The sequence below is a fragment of the Bufo gargarizans genome, chromosome 1 (assembly GCF_014858855.1).
Source record: "Bufo gargarizans isolate SCDJY-AF-19 chromosome 1, ASM1485885v1, whole genome shotgun sequence".
NCBI classification, from domain to species: Eukaryota; Metazoa; Chordata; class Amphibia; order Anura; family Bufonidae; genus Bufo; species Bufo gargarizans.
In genome coordinates this window covers 671440960-671467917 of record NC_058080.1, presented here as the reverse complement: position 1 = coordinate 671467917, position 26958 = coordinate 671440960, and the positions used below count along the sequence as shown (strand labels likewise).

At 47.4% G+C, this 26958-nt stretch overlaps 1 protein-coding gene across 1 annotated transcript in view; it reads right to left on the bottom strand.

The window, feature by feature from the left end:
* Positions 1-974: 974 nt before the first annotated feature.
* JMY (junction mediating and regulatory protein, p53 cofactor) overlaps positions 975-26958 on the bottom strand; it is an 87120-nt gene continuing 61136 nt past the window's right edge. Inside the window, 2 exon segments of the mRNA XM_044276115.1 lie at positions 975-7533; positions 14545-14855. Of these exon segments, the coding sequence (XP_044132050.1) occupies positions 14548-14855 (308 nt within the window). The 3' untranslated portion in view covers positions 975-7533; positions 14545-14547.

The window sequence follows — 26958 nt, the reverse complement described above, 5'->3', positions numbered from 1 at the left end:
ACATATCCTCTGTGTTCAGGAATACACCAGCAGGGAAGGGAGCTTCTGATTAAGTAAAACTCTTTCATGTAGGGCTGCAAAAGTGGGTGACAAGTTAATCACCTTTTTTTTCTCCCAGCGAATGCACTTGTATTAGGACATGAATTAAAGAACAGCTCCACATCATCAAAAGACAAGCTTCTCTTTTGAACCGATCTTTTATTCCCAAAACACAGATTTGACCTAGCTGTTCTGGCGGTTACACAATATCGGGTAAGGCGGGCGGCACTTCAACAAAAACACTTCGAGAAGACTACTGCTGGCATCTGTTACCAGTAAGACCCATTATACAACCGGCTGCAGGAACCACTGGGCATGTCACATAGATTATTATATATCCAGTAATGTCTATTACTGGTGGGTAAGAAAATAGAGCTGTATTAACGTGCTACGCTGCACAAAAAGCTTCTTTGTAGGATCCAGTGAAAGATTACAAGGTCAAATGAGGGGGGAAAACATCACCCGCTAAATCCATCTACAGGAGTGTACACATTTGTACATGTCATAGTTATGGATGTTACACAAGATCATCAACCAGATTGTTAGGTTTCTTCACAAATTATGAACCGTGGAGGGAATTTATCAAGCCCTGCTCTGCAAAAATCTGGTGTGAAAAAGTTGCAACTTTTGGGCTTATTTGATCCAAACAATTTGTGCCATTTTGCATTTTTATTCCACCCACTCTAGTTTCAAAAAATGGGTGAGAAAGTGGTGTGGTTAGCCTGGTAGGCCACTTTCAGACAGGTGAGTCCCACGCATTGGACTGGCAGCGCGTGTCAGGGAGAGCACCTGTCCTGAACTTCCAGCACTGCCGGGGTCGCATAGCATTATATTGATTTAAGATGCTATGTAACCCTTACAGTTCTGGAATGTACTGGATAACACTGACAGCATTATGTCAGTGTTCTTCAATAAATTCCAGACCTCTACTGGTTACATAGCATCATAAAATCAATAAAATGCTATGGGACCACCGACAGTGCTGGAAGGGCAGGACGGGTGCTGCTGCATACCCACGCTGCGAGTCCAGAGCGTGAGACTTGATCGTCCGAAAGGGGCCTTAAAGGGTCATTAACTTTTCAAAAAAACTTTTGAAATGCCATAAAGACATATCAAAAGTTTAGATCTGTGGATGAGGGGAGAGAAGCACGTGCATATTGTGCCCTCTCCTCCCTGCACTAGATGGGCTCTATAGAAGTCTATGGGCCAGTCTCGATTCAGTCCTCAGCAGAGAGGTGAGATAGTGCCATATGCATGGGCTTCTCTCTCCTTGTTCTAGGGATCGTGAGGGTCTCAGCACTAAGACTTTTGACATGTCTCTATGACATATAAAAAATGTATTTTGAAAGAATATTCACCATTTACGCTCAGTGAAGCCAGATTTAGGAACTGCAAGTTTTTAAAAAGTCACAAAAATGGTCTCAATCTTACTACGGCAAAGGACTGACTAATTATTTTCACAATACGTTTTCCCCTATAGGTATATATTGTTAGATTATAGGGAATGTGCAATCAGAAAAAAGCAGTGTTTAAATCGCTTTTTATGTTAAGGATTTTGGTGATTATTTTTTTTCCCCCCATGTTGCTATCTATATTTTATGTAGGTCTAAGATATGTCAAGACTCCCTGTTTTCTGAGAGCAGCCACATGGGCCATAGACACAATGGACCAGAGGGAATCCCACTGACTTCTATGGGAGAATTTTCTAGACAGTTCTGTGACCTGTATAGAGGTCAGGAGGGAGAAGATAAGCTGTGATATCACCTATTGTGAATGGTGGATCCATTCTTATCTATACAGAGATGTTACTTCTCATTGTAATTCTGCTTAAAAGTTACCTGTACAGAACAGAAAATCATGACCCATTATTAGGCCTAGTGGGCAGTGCAAAAATTGCAGGATTATATGAAATTTTTTTTAAATATAGTGACATGGAAAATGACGGTAAAAACAAAAAAAATTTTTTTTTTTAAACAATAGGACATTTTATGATGACACACTTTGGCAGATGAAGTTATAACTTGAAGGGGCTGTCCCTCATATGGACAATTCCTTTCCATGTGGGTAATTAGGCCATTGGTACTTCATAGCGGGAGTCCCCCACTATGAGCCAGAGCTCTGGTGGACTCCGTATAACCCTGTATGAAATGCTTATTCATGTGAACATACAACGTTTCCTGTCAACAGCTGATCACTTGGGTGACTATATTTTATATATTGATATCCAAATCAGACATCCCCTTTAAAGGGAAATAATAAAAATAAGTGTATGTCCATGTTCAGCTTTGAATTTCAGTACAAAACACCCAAAAAAAAAAAAAGAAGAACAGAACAAAAAAACATCTTCGATGAAAAAAGCAGGCCATTGCAGTCATTTACCAGAAAAGCAGTTTTTTTTTTTAGATGGCTAGATAGAAAATAATTATTGGACACAAGATCATTTCATTGAAAGCCACGATAGCTAATTACCACAGGAACCTACTGATCAAGATATGGTAGAACTGCGTGTCACCTCAATGAAGTAGGGATAGCTTGAAATCCGCTATCTTGTGGAGGCGTAAAAGGGATTGCAACCTATCCTGATCTGCCGACAAATAACTGATCCTGCTGGCGCCTTTAAAACAAATGACAATGATGGCATGTTGAATATTGCGGCATAAAATCATAATATGGGGCAGCATGGAGTTTGTAGTTCTCCCCATGTTTGCGTGGGTTTCCTCCCACACTCCAAAGACTGATAGGGAACTTAGATTGTGAGCCCCATTGGGTACAGCAATGTCTGTAAAGCGCTGAAGAATATGTCAGCGTTATATAAATTGAGTAAAATTAATAAGAAACAGCATGCTAATGAGGAAATAGAGCATGTCTATGAATATGGCTTTTATGTTACGGTATTTTATTTTTTAGTTTGTTAGATGTTGGTGCATTTTTTGATAAGTAAAAAAAAAGGGAAGCAAGTATTTGGTGGGTTATTAACTTTTCATCTCCTAAATTACACAGAAAACACACACACACACACACACGGCGATGATATTAAAGATACAAATCTGTCACCTCTCGTACAAAGCAGAGCTTAAATAAATTATATCGCTGGGGACAGTATATATAGAAACCTACAGGTATTTCAAAAAGGCACAAATATTCCAAAATGAACTTCATAATACATATTATGTGCAAAATGCTAAATATTCAGTAAAAAAAAAAAAAAAAAAGGAATAAATCTCACCAGGACTTCATTTTCTTCTCGAGCTGTGCGGCCGTTCCTTGCAAATTTGTAAAGAATGGGCACTTGCTTCTCGCATCTCATTCAAAGCGAGATGTTTAATGTGGGGGTAACTGATTAAAGGGGTTTCCCACTGCAAAGACATTGATGACCTATCCTCAGAAAAAGGTCATCAATATCAGACTGGCGGAAGGTCCAACTCCCAGGACCCCTACTGATCAGGTGTTTGAAGTCTCATTCGCAGAGTCACTGCAGTGTAATTACAACGGCTCGTTCTATTTATTTGAATGGAAACTAAAAGGTAGCTATTCTGCTCTCTCTTCCTTTTAGGCCTCATGCACACAAAACAATTTATGGTCCCCAATACACGGGCCCCACCTGTGCAACGGCCGGGACGGATCCAGACCCATTCAACTTGAATGGGTACGTGACCTGTCTGCACCACAAAAAAAATAGAACATGTTCTATTTCTTTGCGCTGCGGAGGCATGGAGAGAAACCCCATGGACGCACTCTGTAGTGCTTTAGTGGGGTTCCATGCCTCAGTTCTACACCACACCTTTCGTATTGCGGACCCGTTCAAGTGAACGGGTCCGCATCTGTGATACAGTGTGCACACGGCCAGTGTCCATATATTGTGGACCCACTGTTTGTGGGCTGAAATACAGGCACAGCCAGGCAACCGACAAGTGCATGAGGCCTTACACTTATGATAAGTTTATATCAAGTAGAAATGGCCTCTCTTGGATTAAAGGGATTGTCTAACTATCTATACTCCTCAATGAATACAGTGACGCCACTCAGCATCTCACTGATATTTGATTACTTGGCTGCATCGATGACGTAGCCATATACCCCACATCACCGTTGCAGCCAATCACTGACATTAGAGACTGCTGAGACTAGTGATTGGCTGCAGCAGTCACGTGGGATATACAGCTAAATCACCACTGCAGCCATGTAAACACACTGGAGCACCAACGCTAGAAACAGCAGCTAGTTAAGCGGCGAATATACCATTTTATTTTTATGTTTACACATTTAGAGGCTTTGGGAAGCTTTTTAAATAAGCTAGACAAGACCTTTAACAGACAATGACCGAGGAATTTAACGCATTATTTCCAACTTTTAGCATCATTTTACATGTAAACCTACCGTACATTACTTTTTCTGCATTGAGCTGGAGCAGCTGCCATTATTATTGTCAGGACTGTAATCTCCCAGTATCCCCTGGAGGGTATATCTCTGTCAGGTCTGTTTGAGATGAGTGTCCTGTGTGGAAATCACTCTTCGTGTGTGAGCGTGATTCCCCGTTAAGGACATTGCTCATTTCTCAGGAGCGGACGGCATTATAGTGATTTATAATGCTGTGTGTCTCTGCGCAAACTTACTTCTACAGAGTTATACTTTCAGGGCACGCTCGTCTGAAAGATGCCTAAGGGACCTTATTCTAACAACTCGCTTTCTGGGAAGTGTCATCTTTACATCAGACAGTGTAGAGAAAAAAAGAAAATCCCACTTTCTCACTGCAGAAACGGAACAAAGCTGTCAGAAGACTTATCTGGTGAAAAGGTTCTTGACTGTTTCCAATAAAAACCAGCTGACTTGCAAAGATTTCCTGTGGATTATATCTATACTCAAATCTTATATACCAGAAACGAGTCCCAGGTTCACTTCAACCAAAAAAAGAGCAAATTTAGTGGATTTACGTTAGCACTCAAAAACACCAGACTCACAGTTCTCCCAGCATTCACAGTGCCAAGTTAGCGCTAAGAGCTTTTAAAACAATAGTTTGCATAGTTTATATTTTTTAAAGATATTGTGTTATATAAAGGTGAGTGGCAAAGATTTTAAAAAAATATCTGTATACATTTACCATAATAATATGGGAGGAAAAACTAACAATGTCACACTCAGTCTTTTTACCTAGTAGGCAATGTACACCATTTTAGTAGGTAACAATAAAAAATAATAATAATAAAAAAAAATAATAATAATCCAACAACCAAAAATGTTGGTATAAGGCTGGAACCGCTCCTGTCGTTTTTGCCAGTTTTATTTTTTTTTGCCAAAAGAAGAAGGAAGGCCTTAAACCACTACTTCCTGTTGGATCCATTACTGGCTTTGATGCAAATATTGTCTTAAAAAAACTGCAAATCAAAGGGTTTTTCAAGAGTTCACTATTGATGGCCTATCCTCAAGATAGGTCCATCAATATCTGATCGGTGGGGGTCCGACTCCTGGCACCCCTGCCGAACAGCTAGTTAAAGAGGCGCTAATTCTCCTTACATTGTATAGTGGCTGTGCTTGGTACTGCAGCCCAGGCTCTTTCACTCAAAAGAGACTGAGCTGCACACCTAGGCCATGAGGCCAATTAACACAACGTTATAGACCTTGGAAGAGGCCACATCTGTCACTAGAGGGCCACGGTCTTTTCAAACAGCTGATTGGCGGGGGTGAACGGAGTCAGACCCGACCGATCAGCTATGGATGACGGGACATCAATACTGAACTCTAAGAAAAACCCCTTTAAAAACGGCATGCGTGTTTCCAGCCTAAAGAGTCAGGTTATAACTGAGGCACTGAACCATCATTAACTAGGAAAGGGTGAGCAAAAGGGAAATAACTAAGGTGGGCAGGGCTTTGTTTGCTTGGTCTGGGGGGGGCATTCTGCTGCAGAAATCTGCCTCCTAGCCAAAGGTGAAGCAACAGCCCCAAATTTATTGATCCCGATGCACCACTGGAGAGACAAAGTTAAAACTTACTGACCACATATATATATTTTTAACTTTCGTCCCCCTATAACTTACCAGATATTTTACATATAGAGTGAGGTAAACTACATCAACTTGGTTCCAACAATCCCTGCTGGCGTTTTTCAGTAAAGAAAGCAAAGTAGGTTGATGAAAGCATGGATAGGAGGGACATTTTCTCTCCGGGTCACTCCATACTTCACAGCCAAGGGGATCTCAACCATCTGAACACAGTAATACAAAAACCACTGCAAAGTGGTATTTACAGGATGAAACCCTAAAATATTGGGGTTGTAATGATTTACAATTCATTGACATATGTAGAAAAGCACGTTGCCGATTTATCACTGTGCATGCTATGTACTACTTGGAGAAATTGGATGCAAAAGCTTCACATGAGCATCATGCCTGCACATCGGAATTCAGTTCATTTCTACAGAAAATAGTTTTATCTACCAAGCAAATGTTATTTTTGGTTTTATCAAAACTAAGCAAAATAGACTGTGTGTGTGACACCTACAGTATAAGTAGTAAGCGGAGCAGCCAAACCCAATGCTTAACCTAAATCCTTCAATTAGTAGTGAATTTAGGTAAGCAGGTTGGTTAAAAATAATCTGTTATGGGGCGCTTTCCCTAGAGACCACAGAACGGCCATCACACGCTAAATGCTAAACGGCCGTATCAAAGAAAATATGCACAGTAAATAATACTAGGTTCTTCTGAAAGTTTGATGTATAAATATAAATTTTGCATTTTCCTTAGGAAACCCGGTAAGGAAGTCAAAACGATATTGCAAAAAAATAATTAAGACCAAAAAAATTAAAAGCCAACAAATATTAAAAATGCAAAAAATATAAGAATTAGTAAAATGACTAACTGCTCCTTATGTACAGTACGTAATCGGTGGCGGGAGCAGCTACATGTATTTGTGCATGGAAAAAGCTCTTCGTCCATGGCAACACAATAGTCTTGAAGGGAAAGAGGGTGAGAGACGTCAGACCAAAGTCTCAGGTGGACCTTACCAGATATGCTGTAATATTAAGTAATGGTAAGCACCAAACCGTGGCCGCCTCACCGTAATGTTACTGCAATCCATTGGACCCTCGATTGGAGTAAGCAGGACACATTCTGCTTCTGATTAATACAGTTGCTGAAAAGGAGGTCAGTTTTCGTCCTTCTCCTCCAGGTGGACTGGGTTCAGTGCATCCAGTGATATGGATTTTAAAGATGTCATTTGTTGACTCCGACATAACAAATAAGTGAATAGTGTTTGCCATAAAAATACCAAACCTTTGAACTGGCCAATACGCGACATGAAGATAAAAACTGGATTTGGAAGCTGAGGAAAGGCCAAAACATCCATTACGTAAAGTATGTCATGGTTGCCATCGGATCTGTCGTTGTATGAGGCTTCTCTATAGTGGAATGTACCTGACATACTGGCCTCCTCTTTCGTTTCTTCATGCAGCAAAAGCAATTCCGTTTGGCTGTGGATAGCTCAAGGGTTCATGAGATCCACCTGTGTGTGCAAATAAGAGACCATATTATCATGTTTATGAAGTGTCCATCATGAATGAGCTTTACAAACCAGCCATAATATTAACACCCCCCTCTCCCCCCCATCTAATACTGTACAGGCCTCTCGTGTTACCTAAACAGCTATGGCCCATCAGACATGGACTCCACAAAATCTCAGCAATCTGTGCTACAACAGCTCTTCTGTAGGACCACATGCATGAATCAGTCTAGGGCGCTCATGACCACGACGTACGTTTCCCAGCTGTCCTTCCTTGGACAACTCTTGGTAGGTATACCACTGCATACCAGGAACACCCCAAGAGATCTGCTGTTTTGAAGATGCTCTGACCCAATCGTCTAGCCATCACTATTTGGCTTTTGTCATAGCTGCTCCTTACATTTGCACAATTTTTCTATTTCTAATACATCAACTTCATGAACTTACTGTCCAATGTATTCACTTTACTGGACAGTGGTTTTAATATTATGACTGATGGGTGTATACTGAAATACTAAACAGCTGAAATACAAAATCTCTAACATTTATCATAGATGGCATCACTAGGATGTGCCCCAAATGTGGGCTCCAACTGCAGGATCCTCTCCCAGTCACAAGAATGAACATGGCCTCCTTACACTCTAGTCCTCTAGACACAGGGTCAGTCTCATCCAGCAGCTTTGTCTGATATACCATAGTGATATGCCATCAATAATAAGACCAGGAAACTGAAATTTCCCTTTACTTTATATTTATGCAGAGAAACATATACAGTATATGCCCAGTGGGTTACAACCCAAGATCACCATGTTATCTCCCACATGTGCGTCCAATCCTGGCTAAGAAGAAAATCCAGTGCAGCATTGTGGATCTTTTTTTTTTTTTTTTTTTTTTTTTTATGGCGGCTATCATTTCGAATTACTTTTGCCTAGAAGAAACAGATTTTAAGCAAACAAACGGATCTGACTATATGTGAGCAGTTGCAGACTTGTTTTCCTGATGCACAGCTTTTGAGGGAGTCTGTCGGCTCATTTTCATCTATTAACCTACTAGCAGTGGTCTGTAGGTGACATATACAACATGTAGAGCATACATTTTTCCCTTGCTGGTGGTTTGGTGGCCCAGGAAAATAAGTTTCTTCCAAAATGCAAGTATCCAACTGGGCAGTCCATAGCACGTTTAGTGTCTAGGTTCTCCTCTCCTAACTGAGCCCCATCCCTCCCCCTTGCTCCGGATTGACACCTCGCTCTCCTTCTGATGTCACACTTCCCCACTCTACAGCCTGACCTCTTTTGGGTATCCTAACTGTGCAGTGCCTTCTATGAGGCCACTGTCCATAGTTGGTAATGTACGGCCTGGCTGCACACTGCGACTGCACCAGATTTCAGAGTGGGGATGCGTGACTTTGACATCTCTTTCTCCTCCCTATCAGGAGCAAGGGTGAGGAGGGCCTGAGCACTTGCCTAACTATGACCTGCCCAAATGGACATTGCCGCTTCATTTGGACAGGGCCAGCAAACAGGGCAATTGCCCAGGGCCCCCCATCCCTAAATGGGGCCCCCTGCTGAGCTGCCTAGACACATGTGGAAAAGAGCAGGTGGCTGCACCTGAGAAGAGCACAGACAGCACAGCAAGGAGCACTGGTCCCTGGTCTCCCGCCCACTGTAGCCCGCAGGGTCCTTATGCTGTAGTGAGTAGCTGGGTGCTGCATCCATAGCACCGGTTCCACAGCAGTCAGGCAGACCTTGGCCCCGCCCCCTTCCTCTCTCTCACCGGAGGCCCTGCACTGTGAATGTAATGGACTCTTCTAGCCTGCCCCCGAGGTCAACAGCGTTTCTGGTGAGTTCAGAATGTCACCCTCTAATGACCTGACAAATATGTGCTGCCGGCCCCTCTCTCCTCTCTGTACTGCAATAAATGACAAGGGCTGCTTGTTGGCAAACATAACCTGAACAGTCCAGACCCCCGACTAACAGGAGGGTAGACAGCCTACAGAGAATGTACAGAATCAAATGTACTGCATCCCCCCCCATAGCTGTTTTTTTGTTTAACCATTTGCTGCATGGAACAATATAATGTCATATTTCTAATGTATCTAATGCTTGTCTAGCTCACAAATATCTTTATTTCTGCATTGTCTATCTACCCATATATCTTTATCATCTGTATTTCTCATATCTATCAATAAAGCTTTATTGGCAGGTCTAAAATTATACATTAGTATTGCCAAAGCATGTGGGAAATAGGGGGTTGAGAAATCGGAACACACCCGGGGTCGGTGTATAGGAGTCCGTGGCGTATCAGGCTCCTCTTAGTCTGTGGCAGGCACTGATATATTGTGCTGCTATGTCCACAGTGTTCTCTTCCTCTCCCAGCAGAATGGGCAGTTTCTCTTCCTCCTCCATGGAGCTGAAGTCTGGGAGTAGATCAGAGAGTCTCCTAAAGTGGATGTCCCTCACTGCTGAGTATTTGGGACAGTATATCAGGAAGTGGGCGTAATCCTCCACCGCCTCCAGGTGGCATGGCTGGCACAGTCTGCTTGCTCTAGGCATGTAGCTCTATCAATGCCGTTCGGATTTAATGGCCAGGCTGTGGGCGCTCAGTCTGTAGCGGCTCAGGATTTTCTGGTATCTGGGGTTCCCTAGTTTCTCCAGATATGGGGCCAGTTTGTAGTCTCTCTGCAGGCTGTGCAGAAAGAGAGAGGTGGTAGTCCAGCTTCAAAAAAATTGTGCTTTATTTCATGCAGTAAAAAAATTCCATAAAAAAAAAAAAAAAAAAAAAAGACAGGCAAGCAGTCTACACATTTTGGACCTATAAATCACGGTCCTTACTCATGACAGAGCTGCCATTAACTCGTGCTCCCTATGAATCACACTTCCGCCAATCCAATCTGGAATGCAGGTTCACGTGGTTCATACAAATCAGGAGAAACCCGAATTAAACTTCCCTTAAAAATTAACACTATATGTGCCAAAAAAACAGCATAATGTGATGTTGTTTTATTTCTGAATGACTTTATAATGTTATGTTTTTTTCTTTTCTTGGAAGCTGGACTACCACCACTTTCTTTTTGCAGTTCGAACAGCCGAGTCCAGGCTGTGTCTGTGCCTCCTGAGTTGTTGCTCGCAGTTGAGCGCTGCTTTGTCGTTTTCAAAATAGTCACTTTTTTCTCTGCAGGCTCTGGTGCACCGTCAGCTTCTGGGATGCTCTTACCTCCTTCCTCCATTCACTGACATATTCCTCTTGTCTCTTGTTTACTGGCTTTTGTGAAGTGGTGTGGGGTGATTTTCTGGTCGGGCTGGGTTTCAGCAAGTTGATTTTGGGGCTTTGCCTTGCCTGGGATTCCTTGTAGCAAGGCTTTATGGTGATGGGAGCCTTCACTACTACCATGTAGATGGCACCAGAATAATAGCACTCTCTTCTGGATTGTAAAGTGTAGAGAGAATCTGCCCAGCTCCCCTCGACAGGCACTGTTAGAGGTGCTCCGATGGACCTGGAGGAGATTCTTACAGAATTACAGGAGGAATATTTCTTTTGGGCTGGAATCCCATCTTGACCAGTCGGGGTACGTGTAAAGGCCCCAGACTTCACTGCCATACAGGAGGCTTGGTGCAATGATTGAGTTCGTACAGTCATCTTCTGATGTTGTGGAAGGTCTTGCATGCTTTGTCTTTCAGCTCCTCAATGGCTGATTTAAAGCTCCCAGTTTGGTCCATTATCAGGCCCAGGTAGGTGTACCTGTAAGAGGGCGGTTGTGTAGGGGGCCTGGCTGACTGTTTTCCTTCTCTGGAACACCACAGTGTTGGTCTTTTTTAAATTGATGGGAAGGGCCCATGTGGTGCTGAATTTCTCCAGAATGACCGCATACAGGAGAACTTTCACCTCAGCGTCATGGAGCATGAGACCTGGTGTTGAGGATGACTCCAGAGCCGCTGCCAGCTCGTTGATGTAAATTTTAAAGAGAGTTGGACTGAGGCTGCAGCCCTGTCCGACTTCTCGGCTCTGCTGGAAGCCGTTCTTTTCCCATTTACCTTCACTCTGCATCGGTTCTCTGTGTAGGAGCTTTTGATGACGTATGTCTTTCCTCCTATTCCGCTCTCCAATAGCTTCAGGAGCAATCCTGGGTGCCACACCGAGTCAAAGGCCTTTTTGAAGTCCACGAAACAAGCATATATCTTTCCCTGCTTTGTGTTGTGGACATGGCTCTGGATAAGGCGGTGCAGGGTGTAAACCTGGTCTGTGGTGCGGTGGTTTGGCATGAACCCTGCTTGGCTTTTACTGAGTACATTGTGCTGGATGAGAAAGCTGAGGATTCTCCGGTTCAGGATACTGTTAAATATTTTCCCCAGATAGTTGGTCGGGTCATATCTGTCCCCGCTCTTGTGTATTGGGGTTATGACACCTTGGTTCCAGGCTTGGGGGAAGTATCCAGCGCTTAGCACAATGTTGCAGTTTTGCTATGGCTGCCTATATTGATGGTGGGCTGTACTTAATCATTTCGGGTGGGATGCCATCTGTGCCGCTGGCTTTCTTAACTCTTATGGTTGATATTCTCTCCATCTCCTGCAGTGTTATGGGTGAGTCTAGTGGGTTTTGGAAATCTTTAATTGTCTCTTCTATGCTCTTCAGTTTTGACCTCATTTGTTCTTGGTCTGGGTTACGTTCTACATGTGGGATGTCTCTGTAGAGGTCTCTCAAATACTGGAGCCAGATGTTGCCGTTCTGAATATGGAGGTTGTTTTTCTTCTCATTTGTGTCCAGGTGGTTCCATAGTTCCCAGGAGTCATCTTGGAGGGCATCTTAAAGTTGTGTAAGTTTGGTTGAGGTATATTCTTGCTTTTTTCTTCTGAGAAGGGTTTAGTATTGCCTCTGCGTTGTGTCATAGACTTCCCGCAGGTTGGGGTTGTTGGGATCTCTATGCTTTTTATTTGAGGCCGATCTTAAGGTCTTACGTACAGCTCTGCACTCCTCATCAAACAAAGTGTTGAGGTTATCTTCTTTTTGCTTCAGGTGGCTATACTTTTTAAGGTCAGACATTTCTGCCATGGTGAAAAATAAATTATTTAGATCTCTTGCAGCTTGATTGACTCCTTCTGGGTTTATCTCAAACACCTTGTTGAAGTAGTAGAGCATCCCTTGCATTTCTGGTTTATTGTGCACCTCTTTATATTTCTGAGCAGATGTCTTGGACCACTTATAAGATGGAGGTAATGTGAAGAGGCCGGCCTGCTGAGGTATTTGCCCTGGTGGTTTGTTTGTGGACTTAATATATAGGGATGTTTGGTTATGATCAGACAAGTGCGATTGTGGGCTGACTATGAAGGCCCCAATGTTTGCGGGATCCATGTCTGTGATGGCGTAGTCCACTACGCTGCTACCCACATGGGAGTTTAATGTAGTCCTTACTAAAGAGTCTCTCTTGGTGCGACCGTTGAGAATGTGGAGTCCTAGGCTTCGGCAAAGATTCAACAATTTTTTGCCACTTTTATTTACTGTGCTGTCATGACTGATCCTCTCTGTATGCACTGAGCTGTCGCCGTCGGTCTGTGCTCCATTTATATAGAGGTTTCCATCTGTGGTCAGGTAGTCTCTTTCCCTGCCTGTTCTGGCATTGAGATCTCCCATGATAAGGACTTTGCCCAGGGTTTGATAGTGGGTGGCTTTCCTTTGCAGGATCTCAAAGCATTCTGGGTTGTAGTAAGGGGACTCAGGTGGTGGTATGTAGGCCGCACAGAGGCAGATGTCGGACTGGGAGGTGAGGATGGAGCAGTCTATTCTGATCCAGATGTGGCTGTTTCCCCGTTTCAGTGGTTTGATCTGCTCATGGAGCTCCACTTTATACTACACTAGTATTCCTCCCAAACAGCAGCCAAGTTTGGTGGTTTTATTTTTCAGGGCCGGGACAGAGATTTCCCTGTATCCAGTGGGTCCATGTTTCTAGAAGGATCTGAATGTCGATGTTTCTCAAACTCTGGGTGAAGTCGGGATCCTTTACTTTACATCCAAAGGCTGACACGTTCAGACATTGGATGTTCCAGCTGCTGATTATAAAGGATGTCATAGCGGGTCCTTATACCTTGTAAAGAGCGGGTTTCATAGGAAGAGCTGAGGGTCTGACTGGTTCTGGTATGATAGATGAGGCTTGTGTTGTCCAGTCACTTGAATGTTCTACACAGAGTTCCGAGCAGGTTTTTTACCTCGTCTCGGTCTCTGCTCTGTATTTCTCTGTGTGAGGCGGGTGGTTTCCTCCATAGTTTTTGCCTCTGGTTGCCCGAGTTGGGGTACAGGGCCTTGTTTCATATCTATCAATTTCATATCTATCTAATATCTATCTATCTACCCATCTAGAAAAATATTCCATGCTGCTCCAAAAAGTTGTTCAATGCAACATTTCAGTCCTCTTACCAGGACTTTTCTCAAGCATTATAAAAATACTATGTGAGAAAAGGACTGAAACGTCCGAATTGAACAACTTTTGGGAGCAGCGTGAAATTTTCTTTTCCATTTACTTGGATGCTGGATCACTTCCACAGCTGCTGTCACGGCGTCATTCACATTGCTCCTGCTGTGCCGCTTGTGTTTTATAAAAAAAAATTCTATCCATCTTTCTATCGAAAATTTTGGAAGAAAGGCAGCATTCTGACTTCAGTGAACAAGTAGATTCCTTTATTCACCCAAGACTCAATGCCATTGAGCGTTTGGGTGAATAAATAAATCCACTTTTTTTTTCATTTTTACTTGCATTTTTAATTTTTTCTTCATATTTCTTTCTATTTATTATTTACTTTGAATGCACAAAACATTATCTCCATGTCCCTGCTGTCTCTATATACAGAGCACTGGTAACAATGACTATTTTCAGGTGTTTTCTAATTATTTAAGAGAGTTAAGCAAGTCTCTTGGGCAAACTTGCTAAGGGAAGCACACAGAGGGCTCATGCACACAGTAAATCTGTATCATAATTAACATTTCTTACACATTTTCTAACTCTTAAAATAAGATAAGCTTTAATACCAGTTAGTTCTCCCAATCTGTGCAAGGCAAGCTCTCCTCCTCATCTTCTGATTCAGGCGAGGCCTCCTTGATCCGTCTAAGTGCTTCGTGAATGCTGCGTGTCAGTGGGTCGGTGTCAGGCAGAAGGGCGAAGGATTCTTTTAAAACATCCTTTTGTACTTTCTTCAATTTTACCCCTTTTCTGATTTGAGCTAATATGTTATCACTGTCATCCTCATCTGGGAAAGGAGCTAAGGCTCGCTGTTCCACCTTCCTCAGGTGAAAACTACCACGTTTCAGGGATGCCAGGACTTCATCCATTGGGGAGCTTACTGCAAAAGAACATAAGGCTCAAGAAAACAGTTTTCTCATAAGACAGCTTAAATGAAAACGTTTAGTTTATTACAAGAACCACGCGTCATGGCCTAGAACTAAAAATCCCCTATATAAAGTCTATTCATGTATTATGTGAGTCAGTGAAGCTGCCAACAGGATGCTTTATGTAAGAGAGACTAGACATTCAGAGAACTGAAAATCTGCTGCTGGTTCCCCTATAGAGTACAGCTGATCACTGGGGTCCAGAACATTAGATTACTGGTTTATCTTTGGCATTGCTCAAAGCAGAAAGTCCCTTTAACCCCTTAAGGACCAGGCCATTTTTTGCTAATCTGACCAGTGTCACTTTATGTGGTGTTAACTTTAAAACGCTTTGACTTATCCAGGCCATTGTGAGATTGTTTTTTCGTCACATATCGTACTTCATGACACTGGTAAAATGGAGTAAAAAAAAAACAAAAAAAAAACAAAAACAAATCTACTAAAAATTTGGAAAAATTTGCAAATTTCCAAGTTTCAATTTCTCTTCTTCTATAATACATAATAATACCTACAAAAATAGTTATTTGTCTACTTCATATTTGGATCATTTTGGGAATGACATTTTATTTTTTGGGGATGTTACAAGGCTTAGAAGTTTAAAAGAAAATCTTGAAATTTTTCACAAATTTTCCATAACCCACTTTCTAAGGACCAGTTCAGGTCTGAAGTCACTTTGTGAGGCTTACAGAATAGAAACAACCCAAAAATGATCCCATTCTAGAAACTACACCCCTCAAGGTATTCAAAACTGATTTTACAAACTTTGTTAACCCTTTAGAATTAATGGAAAAAGGAGATTGTCGTATAACTTGCCAGTAAAATCTCTTTCTCGCTCTTCATTGGGGGACACAGGAACCGTGGGTATAGCTATGTCCTCTAGAAAGCGTTGACACTAGTAAAAGCTGTTAGCTCCTCCCCTGGCAGCTATACCCCCTCCAGCCTGGAGAGAGAGCTTCAGTTTGTGTACAAGCAGTAGGAGAAGCAAGCCAACCAAGAAAGAAACATGGAACACCAACCATGCCAAAAGGACCCAACGGGGTTCAAACCAGCAACTGCTCAACTGTGGTCGAACAACAAAACTGGGTGGGTGCCGTTTCCCCCAATGAAGAGCGAGAAAGAGATTTTACTGGTAAGTTATACAAAAATCTCCTTTTCTCGCCCATATTCATTGGGGGACACAGGAACCGTGAGACTTCCAAAAGCAGTCCACAGGGAGGGAAAAACCACAGACCCATGGAAGCAAGCGCCCCGGCAGGAATCTAAAAAAACTGCCGCCTGCAAGACCATGCAGCCTAAGGGCGGCATCCGCCGATGCATAAGTATGCACCTGGTAAAATTTGTGAATGTGTGTAAAGAGGGCCAAGTAGCCGCCTCACACAACTGAGCAGAAGCACGATTCCTCCGCACCCAAGATGCGCCCACCGCTCTGGTGGAGTAAGTCGTGACACCTAAGGCCGAAACCCTGCCTCAGGTGCGGTATGCTTCAGCAATTGTAGATCGAATTCGGCGTGCGATTGCCACCTTGGAAGCCGCCAGTCCCCTTCGAGGACCCTTTGGAATGACAATAAGGGGATCCGCACGGCGGATGGGACCGGAGGCTGCTAACTAGATCTTCAGAGCTCTGACCACGTCCAATGGTGTAACTCCGTTTCCTTAGGGTGGAGGAGAGGGGCACAGTGAGGGAAGGACAATTTCCTCGTTAATATGGAAGTCAGAGACCCCTTTCGGAAGAAAAGAAGGGACAGGCCAGCGAACCACCTTGACCCTATGAAGAACCAAGAAGAGTTCTCTGCAGAGAACGCCGATAGTGATAGCGACCAGAAAAACTACCTTCCAGGACAGGAGTCTGAGAAACTCTCCCACACGGGCTCCAGGGAAAACCTGGAGCGCTGAGAGGACTAAACTCAGATCCCAAGGAGGTAAAGGAGGACGGTACAGAGGAACCGTATAAGCTACTCCCTGAAGAAGGTCCTCACAGGCGCTGGAAAAGGATAGAAGGCGATGACGCCTGACCCTGCACGAACTAACACCAGACCAAGGTCCAACCCCGATTGGAGAAAGGACAGGACCGTGGGGAGAAAAATGAAGTGGCAGAGCACTTCAGCTTCCACAGAAACCCAGGAAGGACATCCAGGTCCTGAACAGATCCTGGACGATGCAGGCTTGCGGATGACATCCGCCTAAAAAATCTCTTCGAATAAAATGGTGGTCTTAATAGCCAAGCTGGCAAACGAAGAGACCTAAAATACTAATGGAAAACCGGACTCTAAAGGAAGGACATCTCTGAGTGGCAGTGACCAGGACGTCCGCTAGAAGGAGACGAGGTCGGTGTACTACGTGCGACGGCCAATCCCCAGGGCGACTATCTTCTGTAGAACTCTGGGTAGGAAGAGGAAGGGGGAAAACGCAAAGGAGGGAGAACCCTTACCAGGGAATCAGGGCATCCACGCCGCAAGCTTCGGGGTGGAAAGCCATTAAGTCCACGTCCAGGTGACTCCAACGCAGACAGCCCGCCTCGAACACCATCCGCAGTCCAGGAATACAGAAGGGAGAGGCCGGCAGCCGTTTGTTCGAGGGGGAAGAAGAAATAGAAGGGTGTTCCTACCAGGAATGGAACATCTATCATCACAGCAAGACGTGACAGCAACCCCGCGCCGTCTGGTGTAGGGAGTCTCGCAGTCTACCCTCGGAATGGGCAGTGGGAAGTAAGATCACCAGAGGGATGACGTGACTTAGACATTAGTGATGTCTTAAGAGAGGAATATATTATAAGTAACTCACCCAGGACCAATGTGAAGGATTCACCTGCAGAAGGAGAGATGTGGAACGCACCACATCCCACCAGCTGGGTCCGGAACTCTGGAATAGAAGGCCACTAAAGAATACCCCGTGCAATGCAGATGTAGCCAGGGATTGAGTGGCTGTGCCAAAAACTCTGCCTGAGGAGGAAGCCAAGTAAGGGGAGCCACAACTGTATCGCTAGCCCATACTCCAGCAGAGAAGGGGGCCATACCGCAGAGGCCACCAATTCAGATCTAGAAGAATCCGCCACCTGACGAAGGAGCTATGCAGTAAGAACCATAGTATGTAGTGGTAACGCAAATACCACTCTCTCAGAAGTAGCCAGTGCCTGCCCTGTCGGCACAAACTAAAGGGAAGCCGTGAGGCCATCCGTAGGAGCCATGGCACCATACTGCCCCAGTTGAGAAGAGCTAGCTATAACACTTTACCTGGAAGGCTCTGAACAGGAGCAACAGGAAGCTAGCATCAGGGTAGAACCCCCAGCTGAGGAGGACTGCAGAGTCAAAGAACACTCGACTCGCTGAAACGTACTCCCCAGAATATGCGCAATGGCATATGCACTACGTAGTGATGAGGACAATGTCCTGACCAACTGGAAACGAGGAGGCCCATGGAGAAGGGTGGTCTGTAGGACCCATAAATGTTGCTAGGCAACTCCTCTGAAAGACAGAGGATGGCACAACCATGCTCCAAACCAGTACCAAAGATAAGAAGGATACCAAGTGGAAACAGCGACAGTATCCACTGGCGGCACCCATACACCGCAGATGCAGAGCACCAGCACCCACGGGTATCGACTGTTGCCACGCCCCAGAGAAGCAGCTAAGGCATCTAGCGCCGTGGCGTAGTTGAACTGTAGTAATCTAAGATGCTCAGGTATTCCCCTGTAAGCGGAATACTTGTGGAAGGGGAATGCAACAGGAAGCACGGTGATGGAGGCAGGAAGGGGTTAACTGTTTTTACTTACAGGCACCTTGTACTGAGAATCCTCAGAATATCTGGAGGTGGCTGGCCAGAAGGGGTTAAGCTGCCCTGATGAAGGGGGGCGGGGGTGAGTGGCGGGAATAATTTGCGCCTGTTATTAACCCTCCAGTCCCCTGACACCTGCGATCCTACATAGGGGTGGCCGGATTCGCATGTTGCGCCCGGCCGACCTGAGTCCATAGGGGCGCAGAGAAACCGGAGCAGTACACCAGCGCCTGCCCCGTCGAAAAAAACTCTACTACTGACACGGGCCGACGGTGAACACGCGGGCCGGAACACTGATGCGGTGCATGGCCGATTGCGCGACAGTTAACCCCCTCCAGAGCAGCACGCTCACTGTGTCTTAGCACACTGACACTGGCGGCACAGCAGCGGTCCCCCTGGATCGTGATCTTCCAGCCATAGGTTGTCCCTGATAGTTCCGCCAGTGCCCAACAAGGGAGGGATAAATATACTTACCTACCCTGTACCCATGTACTATGCCAGGATTAGCTGAGCGGAGCAGGCTCCTGCTTCTAGCTGCTCCACTAAGCTAAAAGAACTGCATGTCAGCTCTTCGCTTAGCGAAGCAGGAGCCTGCTCCGCTCAGCGAATCCTGGCATAGTACATGGGTACACATGTGCTATGCCAAGAGTTAGTAATCCTCCAGGGAGTACGGGCATGACCAGCAATATGAGCTACTGCCTGTACTCACAGCACTGCTGCTGCCCATTGAGAAAATGTGTACTCCGTACTCTGCCGACAGCTCAGCAGTGTACAGAGAATAGAGTTTTAAGTGCACAGGGAATGGTGTGCTTTAGGTAGGAAAAAAAGAGTAGTAAAAAGGAGATTTTTGTATAACTTACCAGTTAAATCTCTTTCTCGCTCTTCCTTGGGGGACACAGACCTTGGGTATAGCTCAGCTCCCTAGGAGGCGTGACACTAAGTAAAACTGTTAAGCCCCTCCTCCATCAGCTATACCCTCAGCCTGGAGATAGAGGCTACCAGTTGCGTGTCCAAGTAGTGAAAGGATAACAACCAATAACGGAAACAACCAGCCAGCAACCCAACGGGGCGCCAGACCATAACCCTGTAACCAAACACAGAAGGGTGGGTGCTGTGTCCCCCAAGGAAGAGCGAGAAAGAGATTTAACTGGTAAGTTATACAAAAATCTCCTTTTCTCGCCCATTTTCCTTGGGGGACACAGACCTTGGGACGTTTAAGAGCAGTCCAAGAAGGGAGGGACCACAAACCCAAGGCGGAACACCACCAGAGCATCAGGAAACCGCTGCCTGCAAAACCAGGCGGCCCAAAGCAGCATCCGCTGATGCATGCGTATGCACCCTATAGAACTTTGTGAAAGTGTGCAGAGAGGACCAAGTGGCTGCTTTGCACAACTGTTCAGCCGAGGCCCGATGCCTCTGCGCCCAGGAAGCTCCGACTGCTCTGGTGGAATGAGCAGTGACGCCGAAAGGCGGAGGTCTGCCCTTGGCTCGATAAGCCTCAGACACCGCCAGTTTAATGAAACGGGCAATAGCCACCTTGGAGACCGCCAACCCTTTGCGCGAACCCTCCGGAACCACAAACAGGGAGTCCGTGCGCCGAAAGGACCCGGTGACCTCCAAGTAAATCCTCAACGCCCTGACCACATCCAGACGGTGCAGTTCCCGTTCTCTGGGGTGGGAAGGAGAGGGACAGAGCGACGGAAGGACGATGTCCTCATTGATGTGAAAGGCGGAGACCACCTTTGGCAGGAAAGTCGGGACAGGCCGAAGCACAACCTTATCCTGGTGGAAGATCAGGAAAGGTTCGGAGCAAGAAAGAGCCGCTAACTCCGACACCCGTCGGAGAGACGTGACGGCCACAAGAAAGATGACCTTGCAGGACAGAAGGCGAAGGGAGACCTCCCGTAAAGGCTCGAAGGGGGCTGATTGGAGCGACGAGAGCACCACATTCAGGTCCCAGGAAGGAACTGGAGGGCGGTACGGCGGAACAGAGTGAGCCACCCCTTGTAAAAAGGTCTTAATTGGCCCTAGAGGGGCCAGGGGACGCTGGAGAAGAATAGACAGCGCCGAAATCTGACCCTTCAGAGAACTGAGGCACAGCCCCAGGTCCAGACCCGACTGGAGGAAGGACAGGATTGTGGGAAGAGAAAACCTGGGGGAGGTGGGATGCTCCGGGACTCACAGAACCCCAGATAGGACCTCCAAACCCGATAGTAGACCCTAGAGGATACGGGCTTACGAGCCCGGATCATGGTGCGGACTACGTCCGCGGAGAAACCCCGTCGCGTTAAGACGGCGGTCTCAATAGCCACGCCGTCAAACGTAGCGAGCCTAAATGCTCGTGGAAGATCGGTCCCTGAGAGAGAAGGTCTTCCCTGGAGGGCAGTGGCCACGGTGCGTCTGCCAACAGCAACATTAGGTCGGCGTACCAAGACCGGCGGGGCCAATCCGGGGCGATTAGAATCGCGGGGACGCCCTCTGCCGCGATCCTCCGAAGAACCCGTGGCAGGAGGGGAAAAGGAGGAAAGACGTACAGAAGGGAGAATTCGCGCCACGGAAGGACGAGCGCGTCGGCGCCGTATGCCTTCGGGTCCCGTGCCCTGGCCAGGTATAGGGGGACCTTGTGGTTGAATTTGGAGGCCATGAGGTCCACGTCGGGGCGACCCCAGCGAAGACAAAGGGCTTCGAACACCTCTGGGTGCAGGGACCATTCTCCCGGGTCGATGGTGGACCGGCTGAGGAAATCCGCCGCCCAGTTGTCCACCCCCGGGATGTAAATCGCAGATAAGGCCGGCACGTGCGTCTCCGCCCAGAGGAGAATGAGGGTCACCTCTTGCATCGCTGCGAGTGCCTCCCTGATGGTTTATGTATGCCACAGCCGTGGCATTGTCCGATTGGATCCGAACAGGGTGGCCCCTCAGCAGATGGGTCCAGTGTCTGAGGGACAGAAGAATCGCCCTCAGTTCCAGAATATTGATTGGAAGTCTGGACTCCGATAGAGACCAAACGCCCTGGACGGACCGGGGAGGGAAACCCCCCCACCCCCCACCCCCGTAAGCTGGCATCTGTGGTAATCACCAGCCAGTTCAGTGGAAGGAAGGACTTCCCCCTTAGAGGGATATGCAACCACCAGCCGAGGGAAGCCCGAGCCAGGGGAGGCAGAAGAAAGGTCCTGTCCAGACTCCTCGGTGATTTGTCCCAGGCCGACAGAATTGCCCTCTGAAAGGTGCGGGATCGGAATTGTGCGAACGGCACCGCTTCGAAACAGGCAACCATCTTTCCCAACAACCGCATGCTGGATCTGAGGGAAGGGCGGTGATGACGGAGGAGACTGCGAACCGACCCGCGAAGGGCCAGACGCTTGTCCGACGGAAGGCGGACCTCCGCCAACTCTGTATCCAGGAGCATCCCCAGGAAGATCAGCCGTCTGGAGGGGGTAAGGGAAGATTTGGGGTGGTTGATAATCCAACCGAACCGCGTCAGGGTCTCCAGAGTGAGTTCCACACTGCGGGATGTCTGAGAGAAGGAGGGTGCCTTGACCAGGATGTCGTCCAAGTATGGGAGAAGAAAAACACTTCTTGAACGTAGAAGGGCCAAGACAGGGGCCAGGACCTTGGTGAACACTCGAGGAGCCGTCGCCAGACCAAAGGGAAGGGCGATGAATTGGAAGTGATCGTCCCCCACCGCGAAGCGCAGGAAGCGGTGATGACATGGAGCAACCGGAACGTGGAGGTATGCATCCTGAATGTCGATTGAGGCCATGAAATCCCCTCTTTCCAGGGAGGCCACTGCGGACCTGAGAGACTCCATCCGGAATCTCTGCAGTCGGAGAAAACGGTTCAGGCGTTTTAGGTCCAAGATCGGACGCACTGAGCCTTCCTTCTTGGGAACCACAAAGAGGTTCGAGTAGAACCCCCTGAACCTTTCCGTCGGAGGCACGGGGGCGACGACACCCTTGTCCATTAGAGAGTGAATGGCCGCGAAGAAGGCGGCCACTCGTACGGGATCTCGCGGAGGACGGGATCGGAAGAAACGGTCTGGCGGAATGGACGCAAATTCGATTTTGTATCCGCAAGATACAATCTCGAGCGCCCATGCGTCTGAGATGTGGGCCCGCCATACGTTCCTGAATAGGAGAAGGCGGCCCCCCACCCGGGTGGGTGGGGGCGCACCTTCAGGCAGAGGGCTGCTGGCCTGTGGGAGCCCGTGCAGGCTGGGACTTGCGCCAGGTAGGTTGCGTCCGAAAAAAACGGCTTCTTGCGTCTATCCTGGGCTGGGCCAGAGGAAGAAGAACTGGCCGCGGGTCTAGACCCGGTGGGCTTGCGAAAGGACCGAAAACGGGACGAACCAGCGCGACCACGGGGGGCGCCCATTGGCCTGGACTGGGGGAGGTGAGTATTCTTCCCACCCGTGGCCTCTGATATAAGTTCGTCCAGACGGGTTCCGAACAGGCGGGAACCCGTGAATGGTAGGCCGGCCAAAGAGCGTTTGGAAGCGGCGTCCGCCGCCCAAACCTTCAGCCAGAGTTCCCTCCTGACAGAAACTGCCAGGGCAGAGGAACGGGCAATGAGGGCACCCGCATCAAGGGAGGCCTCACAGACGAATTTTCCGGCCTGAACAATTAGTTGGGCTAAGGAACGGAGGTCCTGAACAGGGACGTCCGACCCTAACTCCCGTTCCAGTTGCAAACCCCATTCAGAGACCGCTTTGCCAACCCAGGCGGAGGCAAAGACCGGTCTAAGGGCCGAACCAGAGGCAGTAAATATGGCCTTGGAGAGGGATTCCGTACGACGGTCCTCAACAGACTGGAGGGAAGATCCGTCCTGTACAGGAATAGTAGTGCTTTTGGAAAGGCGAGCCACGGGAGGATCAACCTTAGGCGGGGATGTCCACGTGGTCACAGAATCCGCTGGAAAGGGATAACAAATGTCCAGCTTTTTGGGTGTAATAAAGCGGACGTTAGGCCGAGTCCAAGCCTTGGATACCACAGAAGAAAAATCAGCGTGTATGGGAAAAACCTTGGAGGCCTGTTTGGGGCGGAGAAAGGACACGCCGGCCTGTTCAGAGCTGGGGGGGTCATCGTGTAGCTGAAAGGTATCACGGATGCTAGTGACAAGATGCCCCACCGCGGACGCCAATTTGGACGGAAGCTCTGAGTCCATGTCCACGTCCGAATCCGCCAGTTCTCCCTCAGAAAGCGTATCCCTTTGAGAGGATAGACTTGACTGAGCTCGCACGCATGGCGGAGAGAGCGAAGCATCTGGAGAAGATGTGCGCTCAACCCTTGAACGTTTCTGAGTATGCCGGGCCCTGGAAGATTCGCTGGGAGGCAGGGAACCAGTGGGGGCGGCAGAAACGGTAGTCCCAGCGGGTGCGACAGGGATTGTGGCAGCCTGCGGGAGAGGCGGTCTATCCACGAGACGGCCCACTACGTGTGTAAGGCTTTCCACCGCCTGAGACAAAGACCTAGCCCAGTCAGGGGGTTCAGAGGCACCGGGGGGCGCAGCGGGAAGCGGGCCCTGCACCGGGGCCTGACATGCAAGGCAATGCGGCTCAGATTGCCCACGCGGAAAAAGTTCCTTACAGGCGGTACAGGCATGGTACCAGGGTTTGGGGGCACCTGTGGGATCTGACATGCTGAAGTGTGGTTGTACTCTAATATAGAGACCACAAAGGGTTATAGCAGCTATGACCAGGAGGGTTAGGAGAGGGTTAACTGTCCTACCAGTGCCTCAGAAGAACGTCAGGAGATGGCCCAGATCAGCAGCAGCAGAGAAGCAGTGAACAGCAGTGAGCAGCAGAGAGCGCCCACAGAAGCCGAGCGATGTACACAGGAGGTTAGAGTCCCCCACCGTGTCCCAGCTTCCTGTCAGGAGTGAGGAAGCGCGGGAAACCTCAGCAGAAAGCACGGGGAACAAGCTCCGCCCCCTCCAGCGCTTGAAATGTCTCCTGTGAAGGAGAACGTAGCTCCGCCCCCAAAATGACGCGCGCGTAAGCCCCGCCCCCTGCCGAGACCGCTAAGCCCCGCCCCCCGTTCTCGGCGGGAAGGGGGAGAGAGAAGAGAAAAATGGAGTCAGCCCTGAATGAGGGGGAGGGGGGGGGGGGGGGGGAGAGAGAGAAGAGAAAAATGGAGTCAGCCCTGAATGAGGGGGAGGGGGGGGGAGAAAGATAGCAGCATGGGGGGGGAACGGCGTGGGGGTGCTGAGGATGCTGCTGTGCTGCATTGTCCTGCAGATGAGCGCTCAGAATGAGCGACCACGGGTGCCCCCCTTACCCAGAGGGGTAGATGCTGCAGATAGGGACGGGGTATGGGCTGGAATAGCCATCTCACCGTCCGACGTCTTCACCCTCAGTCCTTTCCAGCAGGGTCGCCCCTTCAGCCACTGGCACCGCAGTGGCAGGAAGCTGGAAGAGGGGCTTGGCGTGCGGGCGACCCCCTAGCTGGCGGGATGTAGGGGAGCCATTGCTGCCCAGATCCTCCTATTGCTTCTGTGGGGGAGGCAGCAGTGCAGATAAGTTGGCACTGGCGCAGCTCAACCCCGGGAGAGCAGAGAGGTCTAATGCGTCTCTGGTATCCCTAGGAAAAAATAAAATAACAAAATTAGAAGAAAAAGTAAAAATAACAAGGAGAAAACAGCCCTGCAGTAGCAGGGAGTGTCTTGCCTCCTTGGACACTAAGCTAAAACTGGTAGCCTCTATCTCCAGGCTGAGGGTATAGCTGATGGAGGAGGGGCTTAACAGTTTTACTTAGTGTCACGCCTCCTAGGGAGCTGAGCTATACCCAAGGTCTGTGTCCCCCAAGGAAAATGGGCGAGAAAATAGAAGTATAGGACTGGGGAGCTGTGAATACCATGCTCCTGGAGATGGCTGTACCCACCGCTCTGATGCCTGTAGAAGACCAGGGAGAAGTGAGAGCAGGAAGAGCGCCGGCGCTGTCCAGAGCAGAGCAGGTAAGTTATTTAGTTTATTTTATGTCTGATTTGAGGTCTGATGAAGCTTTGGGGTCTGATCTAAAGTCTAATGAGAAACTGGGGTCTGATCTGAGGTCTGATGAAAACTGGGTGTCTGATGAAAAATATTTCTTCATATTTTCCTCCTCTAAAACCTAGGTGCGTCTTATGGTGTGGAAAGAACTTTAAAATACAAGTTTTACTGAATCCTTTCCCAAAAACTGTATATCAATCTGCTCAGCTCCTCCTGCTCTATAACCGGGTGCTATCAGATTGCATTGGATTTTGTTGTTACAGGTCTCTCCTAAACAATATGAGGCAAAAACTGAAAAATTTGCTGGCATTCTATTTATTATCACTGCCACAGCTTATACTTGCAAAATGTGGTAATCTGTTTTCATTTCAAATAAGTTTTACAAAAATTAGCTGTGATGTACCATCTCATGAACTGGTCGATAAATAAAGCTGCTACATGTACTGGGGAAGAGGTAACTATAAGCATTACTTGTTTTGGGCAACAAAGTACATTTTATCAATTTCTTTACAACTGAACTAGTGACACATAATTTATCATATGCCGATGTATGTACTGTGGGGGAGATTTATCAAACTGGTGTGAAGTAGAATTGGCTTAGCTGCACATAGCAACCAATCAGATTCCACCTTTCATTTTCCAAAGGAGCTGTGAAACATGAAAGGTGGAATCTGATTGGTTGCTATGGGCAACTAAGCCAGTTCTACTTTAGGGTACTTTCACACTGTTTTCCGGTATTGAGTTCCGTCACAGGGGCTCAATACCGGAAAAAACTATTCAGTTTTATCCGAATGCATTCTGAATGGAAAGCATTCCTGTCAGTTTGCATCAGGATGTCTTCAGTTCAGTCACTCTTACGGTATTTGGCCGGAGAAAATACCGCAGCATGCCTTAAAGCGAACCTTTCACCTGCATTTCACTTAATAAACTATCAAAAGTACCTTATAGATCATCCTCATTGTGTGATCATACAGTCTTGTCCCGCTTTTCTGCCATGTATATGCATGAAAAAAATCGCCTTATAAAGTACTCTTCTCCAGCTCCACGATAGAAGTCAAGGGGGTAGCCCTTCCCTCACTAGACGGGATCGCGCTGCTACTGAGGCCGACGGCGCATGCGCCGCCTGTACAAGTGCGGTCCCGGCGACTGAGCCAGGTGTCAATTAGACTGCATAGAGGCGGGGTTAGGGCAGGGGAGTTACAGCCTGGAGTGAGGGAAGGGCTACCCCCTTGACTTCTATCGTGACTTGTGGAGCTGGAGAAGAGTACTTTATAAGGCGATTTTTTCATGCATATACATGGC